This window comes from Gavialis gangeticus, unplaced genomic scaffold (assembly GCF_001723915.1).
Source record: "Gavialis gangeticus isolate Ggan-Ray unplaced genomic scaffold, GavGan_comp1, whole genome shotgun sequence".
NCBI lineage: Eukaryota > Metazoa > Chordata > Crocodylia > Gavialidae > Gavialis > Gavialis gangeticus.
The window spans coordinates 65,939,097-65,948,239 of record NW_017728992.1 but is presented as its reverse complement, the minus strand read 5'-3'; the positions used below and the strand labels follow the sequence as shown (position 1 = coordinate 65,948,239).

Here is a 9,143-nt window from a genome sequence, read left to right as displayed (position 1 = left end):
TACCACTGCCACCCACCCTGAGTGCAGCCTGGCCCAGCCCCCTGCTGGGAAGAGCCCGGTGCTACCTTGGCTGCAACTCACCTTGCCCTACCCCATGCAGATCTGGGGGCATGCGCCTCCCCATGCCCTCCTGAGGAGCATGCAGCAGTGGGAGCCACCGCCCCCTTCCTGCTCCCCCCAGATGAGCCACTCACAGTTCTGTCCCTCACTGCATCTGATCCCAGCTGTGTAGTGCCTGCCCCAGCCCCATTCCCTTCTACACTGCAGGGGCCTCAATCTGATCTCCCCCCCTTATAAACAAGAAGAAAGTATAAGGAAGTACAGGAGCTGAAACTTTGAGTCATAAGGGGTACATTTATCAAACAGGTTGAAAACCCCTGTCCTAGGGGAAAGTAAGAATGCCCCACGTGGCTGTTTCTCAAGCCCATTCTGGCTGATGGTCTGTACTTTGTTCATGACTTTATAAATGGAGCCCGGAGTTTCAAGTTGCTTGTTTACATTATTGCAAGCCAATAAGTATCTTTAAATATTTATATTACCTTTGTGTGATTCTTCATATAATTGGTAGCACTTTTTTTTTGTATGCTTCAGCTGTCAGTAGGCCTCTATGCATTCAGAGTGACTGTTTCTGGTGAAAATGCCTTTGGAGAAGGATTTGTGAATGTCACTGTCAAACCAGGTAAATCAGACCAATGTATCAAGTGCTTGTTTCATTTAAAGATTCCTCAGTAGTTTGAAAGAGTAACAGATTTCCTTATAACACAGGAATATGTGCACAGTTTCTCACATTACATCAAGGATTTTTTTTAGATTGAATTGGGTGTGTTGTACTGAATTCGTTGACTTGACACATGCTAGATCAACACTTGGGACCTCAACACTGTGCAGTTAGACAGGGGGGTGTGATACAAACTCACTCACTCACTCTATGGAGTCATACAAAACTATATATACACACAAAAACACGCACTTTCATGGCTGTTTGTTAACCCTAGAGAGCGTTTAGGTTATCTGGTGCTTGGGATTACTCGAGGTCACTTGGGGTTGGGGTTAATTGGGGTCAATGTGCCCCGGGGTTACTTGGGGTCACGGGGTTGGGGTTACTTGAGGTCACCTGGTCCTGGGGTGGAAGTGAGGAAAAAAGCCCAGTGGAAAGGAGGAGACAGCTGGGAAAAGGAGGGGCAGAAGGCTGGGAGATCGTGGCTGGAAACTGAGCGGCAGAAAGAACTGAAGGAGAAAGCTGGGAAATCAAGGAGGAGGTCTGGGAGGTCAGTAAGACAAAAACCCAACTTGGGGTTTCAGAATAAGTTTTATTAATCAGGCAGCACACTATACAGCCCCATGGAATTATTGGCACAGACACAGCAGGAGAGGAAAGGCTTGGTGGAGAGATTGGAGTCAAGGTTTGTGGGGACAGAGTCCAGGTCCTTTGCTTGGGGAAGGAAGGTGGGTAATAGTTACCTATTCTGGGCTGCGAGTTGATCCTTGATGGCCAGTTGGGGTCTTCTCTAGCAAGGTGTTGTCCAGAGGGGGTTGCCAGCAGGGCCTCTGGGTGGATAGGTGGTGTGGCATGGTGCTGGTCAAGATGGAGAGGGCACCCCAAAGAGGTCACACCCTACCACCCTTTTTATCAGGGTGATCTACCTGTGTCTCCTGTGGGAAGGGCATGCCCAGGCAAGGCCAGTCCTGCTCAGATGCATACATGCAGATCCAGGTGTCCTCGTTGTGTGGTGGGACACAATGGTGGGTTGCTGGTTTCTGTATGGTCTTTGTCTTCCAAATGTTGGGTTCCTGTAGGTTCTTTATCTTTGAAATGCTGGGTTTTGTCTCTGTTCCTGGGTGAGGTCTGTGGTTCTTGGGTGAGTCAATGCAAGGCAGTGGTCTGGTTGTTGAGCTGATGGTCCCATCGTTGAGTTGATCATTTGTTGGAGGCCTGCTACCATTGTACCTCAAGCAACCTCATTCGCTCCCATTTATTTAAGAACCAACTTACATAAAATTGGTTAGACATGAGTCACAGTTACAACATACTATACAATAGGTTATACCCGGGTAGGAGACACAAGATGGAGTCTTGACATACAAAATGGAAACTTGACATTACTTGACATTACTTTACAGACATAGGCCTAAATCATATACATTCAATATAAAACAGTAAAAATCAATACAAACATAATAGAACAGTATTTACAATATAAAGGGGGCTTGTTACTATAAGGGAGTATAAGAACGTACTATAGTTTACCTAGTACTACTTGTAATTACTTATAAGGGATAGAGAGGGCAGAGAGAGTCACAAATGATTGGGGAAGGGGCGGGGAATGTAAAAGAAAAAACAAAACCAAAAAAACCCTGGGGGTTTTGCTACAAATTTTCAACTATTTCAGAGTTCTGCACTGGGGTGGAACCAGAGGGGGTGCAGTGAGGTGGCTGCAGCCTCCTTTTGGATTGGACCACACCATGGGAGTTGGTGACTTTTTAAGCCCCCAAGGTGAAAGGTGAAAATCCCTCCTCCACTCCTGCCACTGTTGCTTACCCACTGTACTGGGGGTGGGGGAAGCACTAGAGCTCTTGCTGTCTGCCCCAGCTGGGCTGCATGTGGGTTTGGCTCAGCTGGGGACAGAAAAAGTGGCAGTGGGGGTGGGTTGGGGTGAATCTCCTTCCCTGATCTCTGGGAATGGTTGTAGGGAAGGGGGAACTACTCTCTTGCCACACTGTTGCTGCTGTCCCTGTCTTCACCTGGCTGGGGTAGGCAGGAACAGCTCTGGAGTTTCCCCCACCCCAGGAACAGCAGGGGAAACCACAGTGGCAGGTGGGGGAGGGAGTGGGGAAAGGAAGGGGAGGGGGGATTTTCACCTGCTTTAAGGATTTAAACAAGTCCCTGAAGCCCTTCAAGGGTGGTCTTCTCACATTGGTGGGGGTGGAGGCGGCTGGGAGCAGGAGGTGCAGCCATCCCTGCAGAGCAGGGTGCTGCTTCCACATCCTCACTTGGGAAATCCTGGATGTGGCACTGGTCCCGTGTTCTGACAGGGAAGGGCCAAAGTGACACAAATTACAGCAGTCTCAGGACTGTGCTAGTTGATGCCAGCTGCCAGTCACTAGAGTGGGAGTGCTGGATTGTAGTACATTATACCACTCTTTTTCCTTGCTTTATCTAGAGTGTACAATAGCAGCTGCAAAGCTGCCTGTCCTGGCTTTGTTGTTGAGGAATTTCTCTAAATGAGAAGAAAGTCCATAAACCTCTAAAAGGACAGTTTTAAATTACATAGTTGAGTGGCTCAATGGAGACTGACTTTTCCTGTAATCATCTGCAGTCTGGATTCTAAATTTAAAAGTAGTCAGACAATTATTTTGTGGACTTATAGGACGGCTCCAAAATTGCATGGATCATTTTGTCCGTACAGCAGATTTAACTGCAGGCCTTAAATTTTATATAGAAAATGGCTTTTCTGTATTTTAGATGATATTCTGAGCCAAACTTTCTTCCCATTTAATTATGTAGCTTGTATATACATGAGAAAATGCCATGATTAAGTGCTGTTTTCAGCTACTTATGACTGAAAATGTTTGTTAGATGCAAAGTTCCTATCTGATTTTTATCCCAAACCACCATAATCTTTCCCCTCTGTTGAAGCATTTATTTTCCCTTTTCACTGTTGATTTGCCTAAGGAATTGGCAGAATAGATTTGCATGTGTTTTCTTTTAATAGCTTTTGTTCCCCTCCTTTTTCCACACAGCAGTCGGAGTAAACCAGCCACCTGTTGCCGTTGTTTCACCCAAAGTACAGGAGGTCTCATTGCCTACCACATCCACCTTCATTGATGGCAGTCGTATGTACTGGGGAACTCTTTGATTTTATCTTATGGTCCTTATACACGGTTGTAATATTTTTTAGGAATTATAGTTCTTATTGCTTACTCCATCTCCTACACTTTGGTGAAGTGGGATACTCTCTGCTGAATGTCATCATTCCTTGTCAGAAATGTTTGTTTGCCTTTCATTAAAAAAAAAAAAGTCCTTTCTGTAGATTCATTTTTAAGTAGAAAGCAGAATGACATAGTCTTAGGCTTCATTTTCTTGAATTTTGCCATTTGTACAGTGTATGTGTGTGTGTTTAAAATGCTGTCAAATCAGAAATCACTCACTCAAGTAAAGTTGTGCTACATCCCTTAGCCCAGGGGTAACGCTCTGGAAGACCTAGCTATTTATTATGTGTATAATTTCAAGTAGGCGTTTGGATCTGTTTGAAGTCAGTAGAAATTGCTTAAATGTAGGCATGTTGTCAAGTGCCTCAATGAATCAGGGTCTTTATGTTTTAAATAAGGTGCATGGAGAGACCTACAATGTGTTGCTAAACAAAGTTTGTCAGAGAATACTCGTGAATGTTTACTTTTGTTCTCTTTTTGTCTCTCATCTGAAGCTTAATCAATTGAACTGCATGTACCCAAGTGTAGGATGAGACTAGGGAGATGAAATACATCGCTCCAACTTTGGGCCAGAGTGTAGGACTCTGGTGTATTTATTCCATGGCTTCCCTGCCCACAGTAGCCAAGCGGAGGTCACTAGATCTACCCAAATGCTAATTTTCTGGCCTCTCCAGGCTGTCTACAGAGCCTGTCTCCCCTTGTGGGTCTATTGCTGACAAAATGAGCTACGGCCACTCACCCCTGCTAAGGTGAAACAGAGACCATCAGTGAAGCAGAGTAGGCAATTGAGAGCATAACCCAGGGCCACACTGTGGCTCTGTCTTGGGAGAGTTCACTCAAATCTGCTTGAGGCCACTCTGAAGTCATCTAGATTGTCAAATCGCTGATTCCTGGTATTGCCTCTTCTTTCCCCCCCCCCCCATCCACTATGGGAGCAAGTGGGTAAGGTTTATTTGTTGACACTAGACCTAGAATTGGGATGTAAGCTGTAAAGATCTGGCATCCCACTTTTTCCCAGAGACTCTGTTGTCATCCTTTGTATCAGTCTTTGTCAGTGGTGTGTACAATTCTGGCTGCCCTGTGGGCCAAATGAATGGTTTGGAGCAGATCTGCAGGCTAGATTGGGCCCCATTCTGCCCCCTCATGCCAGTATTGGGTCCTGGGGTCCCCCATTGCCTCCAGCTGCCTGGAGCTCAATCCTGGCTAGGTGGGGGTGGCACAGGTCCCCAGGGCTTGATCCCAGCATGAGGGTGTTGGGTGAAGGCAGCACAGATCCCTGGAGCCTGATCCTAATATGCAGGGGGCTGGGTGAAGGTAGTGCGGCGCCCCAGAGCTTGATCCCAGCCAGACAGAGGCAGCACAGAGCTCTGTGCTGCCCTGCCCAGCTCAGAACAGGTTCCAGGTTCTCCCTCCCCACCATCTGACACCCAGGAAAAAGCTAATCTCCTTAATGATTACTTTGCTTCAGTTTTTCACCAGCCCAAGGAAGTTTCTTCACCATTCCTGCCTGACAGGACATGGGATTACGAGGGTATAGGTGACCACACACCTACATTTGGCAAAGACCTTGTGAGGGAACACCTTGAGAGGCTGGACATCCCTAAGTCAGCAGGCCCTTATGAAATGCATCCAAGAGTGCTAAAAGAATTGGCTGACATCATAGCATGACAGATGGCAAGGATACTTGAGAACTTGTGGCACTTGGGAGAGGTTCCTGAAGATTGGAAGAAAGCCCATTGTGGTGCCTATCTTCAAGGAAGGAAGAACCAGGGGACTGTAGGCCAATCAGTTTCACCTCAATCCCTGGAAAGACCATAGAAAGAATTATTAAAGAATCCATCAACAATAGGTTAACGGAAGGCGTCATCTGGAGAGACAGCTAACATGGCTTCATTATGGATAGGTCGTGCCTGACCAACCTGATCTTCTTCTATGACCAGGTGACATGTGTGGCACAGTGGGATCTCCCCAACCAGCCACAGTGCTAGTTTCCCACCTGCCCCTGGGCACGCTGCCTGCTTCTCTCTCCTGCCATGCCTTGTTAAATAATTAGGGTCTTAATTAGGCAGGAGGCTGCCCTTTGAATGCCCTGTTCTCCTGGGCCTATGTATGCAGCTCCAACCACCACTGTACTGAATCCGAAGCTTTGCAGATGGCCTACTGTTCAATTGCAAGCTCAAGGCTGGGCCCAACTAGACAGTTGTGTCTCTCTCACGCTGCCATGTTACAGGCCACATTCATACTACCTGTCTCTCACTGGGGCCTCTTACACTCCACCAGGTGTCACCTGGTCCCTTGCATACCACCCCCTTGGGCCACACTCATCCCGTCCTACTCCATGAGATCCTTGGGCTTAGCTCTCCATTCTTTGGTCAGCCCTGGTGCAGTCTCTCTGGCATCTCCCACTACCCCACTGTGCATTGACTGAGTGATTGCTCAACTTTGAACCAACTTTAGCTCTGGCCCTGCACCAGAACATAATGCCCCTTCCTTGGGCCCCTACTCCTGCCACTCACTCCTGGGGCCTTTCCTCAGCCTCCAGTCCACCTTTGGCCTCAGGTATCTGAAGGCTTACCTGGACCTCACTTGCCCCCTTGCTCTCAGGGCCTCGCCACTCTTGTGCAGGCAGATAGGTGTCTCTCTGCACCCCACTCTGCACCTCTGCCTCCTCTGAGGCACGTACTCTGCCCCCTATGCTGGGGCTTGGGGTTGAACACCCCTGCAGGCTCAGGTGCCCCTCATTGGCATGCCTGGCCCACCACTCTCACTCTCCAGGGTCTTGCACCCCCCACGGGCTCAGGTGGCCGCAGCCATGCCTGGCCCCACTACGCACTCTGGGGTCTCACACCCTACGTGGGATCAGGTGCCACCCCTGGGTGTGCCTGGCCCTCTACAGCCTCCGATGATAAATAAACCACCTGAAGGTGGGGGCTGGGGTTAAGGCACCCCTCCTAGCCATTCACCAGGGTGGTAAATAGCCTGGCATTTCTGGGGGACTGTCTTGCCATGAACAGCCCCACCAGGCCACTTATCCCCGGCAGGATGCAGTTTTAGGTCATGCCTAGGACCAAGAGCTTCCTAGCCATCCCCATAAGCTCTTGCCCTTACCTCCTACAGTCACCAGAGCAGCAGCTCCACCAGGAGATGTCGTTTCCTCTGTGCCAGACAGCAGACTGCTGCCTCCAGCTCTGCTGGCCTGAATCTTAAAATGCCTGCTCATCAGAGCTGGGGCCACACCTGCAGGTTGCCTCTTCATGTTCTTAAAGTGGCAGACACCAAAGGAGCTCTGCCACAACACATCACCTGGACAGGGGAGGAGAGGCTAATGTCATATACTTGGATTTCAAAAAAGCCTTTGATTTGGTCTCCCATGATGTTCTCAGGACAAAATTGGGGAACTGTGGCCTCAACAACCTTATGATCTGTTGTCTGGGGAACTGGCTCCATGGTTGGACCTGGAGAGTGATAGTCGATGGAACCGAGTCAACATGGCGCATGGTGACCAGTGGCATCCCTCAGGGTTCAGTACTTGGACCAGTACTCTTTAACATATTTGTAAATGACCTGGATTCAGGTGTCAGAAGCAGACTGGCTAAGTTTGCAGATGACATCAAATTATGGGGAAGCACGGTCATATTAGAGGATAGGCTGGGGATTCAGGCTGACTTGGACAGGCTCACAAAGTGGATGGATCAAAACCTGATGACTTTCAACATGGAGAAATGCAAGGTGCTCCACCTTGGGAGAAAACCCACATCATACCTATAGGCTTGGCAATGCTACATTCACTAGTGCTATGAATGAAAGAGACTTGGGGGTCATGGTTGACCACAAGATGAACATGAGCCACCAAAGCGATGCCTTTTGGGCAGGGGGCTAGACCCAATGATCTTGTGAGGTCCCTTCCAGCCCTAATGTCTATGAAATCTATAAAATCTGGTTGGGATCAGGCTCCAGGGGCTCCACACTGCCTTTGCTCAACCCCTGCACACTGGGACTGAGCCCCCTGCCACTCTGTGCACCCAACCTAGCATTCAGGGCTATAGCTCACAGGGCTCCCCACGGGATCCATGGGAAGCCCTGTGGGCCACATTACGTGGCTCCAGGAGCTGGATCTGGCCCTCAGCGTGGGGGTTGAGCACCCCTGGTGTATACATAGAGCCTGCATAGGAATCTCTCCATGTCCTACTGGGGGTGCTGATTCCTCTTGCACAACCACTCTTCTGGCTGCTCCTTCTGTTCACAGCTTCAGGGAGGGTAAAAGCTTTCTGAAGACTTTCTTTGTCCTGCATTGGACCTGTGCTGAATATTTTTGCTCATTCTCACACAATCTCTTCGTTCTTTTGAGCCCTGGTTGTGCACATGTTTAACATACTTAGCTGTATGGTGCTTCACAAACAGGTCCAAGGAAGTGATTCTCCCCCTCTATGCGGCACTAGTCAGACTGCAGCTGGAGTATTGTGTCCAGTTCTGGATGCTGCAGTTCAAGCGGATTGTGGACAACCTGGAGAGGGTCCAAAGAAGAGCCACTCGCCTGACTGGAGGCCTGCAGGGAAGGCCCTACGAGGAAAGGCTAAGGGACCTTAACCTCTTCAGCTTCTCCAAGAGAAGGCTGAGAGGGGACCTTGTGGTGGCATACAAATTGATAAGGGAAGAGCAACATGAAGTAGGCAATGATCTGTTCACCAGGGCATCCCCCGGATCAACAAGGAAGAATGGCCATAAGCTACTAGAGAGAAGGTTCAGGCTGGACATTAGGAAAAAGTTCTTCACGGTTAGGGTTGCCAGAATCTGGAATGGGCTCCCAAGAGAGGTGGTGCTCGCCCCATCCTTGGGGGTCTTCAAGAAGAGACTGGACAGGCACCTGACTGGGATCACATGACCCCAGGGTTGGTGTTTCTTTTCTTGCCTGCCAGGGGCAGGGGTTCGGATTAGATGGCCCCCTGAGGTCCCTTCCGATTCTATGAATCTATGTACAGAAGTAGACCCACTGAACTCAAAAAAGCTAATGGAACTATGCAAACATCCTAAAATTATGCAATGCATTCCTGTTTGGTAAAGTTGAGAAATAAATATACAACTGCCTTGAGAAATGGAGTGAGATTACTCATAGTCTCTTTGGGATTTCAGAGGCATTTTATGTCCCTGGATGGATTTTTTTAAACTGAATAAGCAAGCTACATACACATCCTTCTGTATTTTAAATAGATGCT

At 48.6% G+C, this 9,143-nt stretch overlaps 1 protein-coding gene across 5 annotated transcripts in view; it reads left to right on the top strand.

Moving 5' to 3' along the window:
• Positions 1-9,143, top strand: part of KIAA0319 (KIAA0319 ortholog) — a 97,314-nt gene that overhangs the window by 46,642 nt on the left and 41,529 nt on the right. For all 5 annotated transcript variants that reach the window (XR_002098723.1, XM_019523722.1, XM_019523713.1 and 2 more), the window contains 2 exons: positions 592-679; positions 3,742-3,834. Coding sequence is in view for 4 of the 5 variants with exons in the window: in XM_019523722.1 (XP_019379267.1) it covers positions 592-679; positions 3,742-3,834 (181 nt within the window). In the remaining variant the exon portion in view is untranslated. The remainder of the gene's footprint in view (positions 1-591; positions 680-3,741; positions 3,835-9,143) is intronic.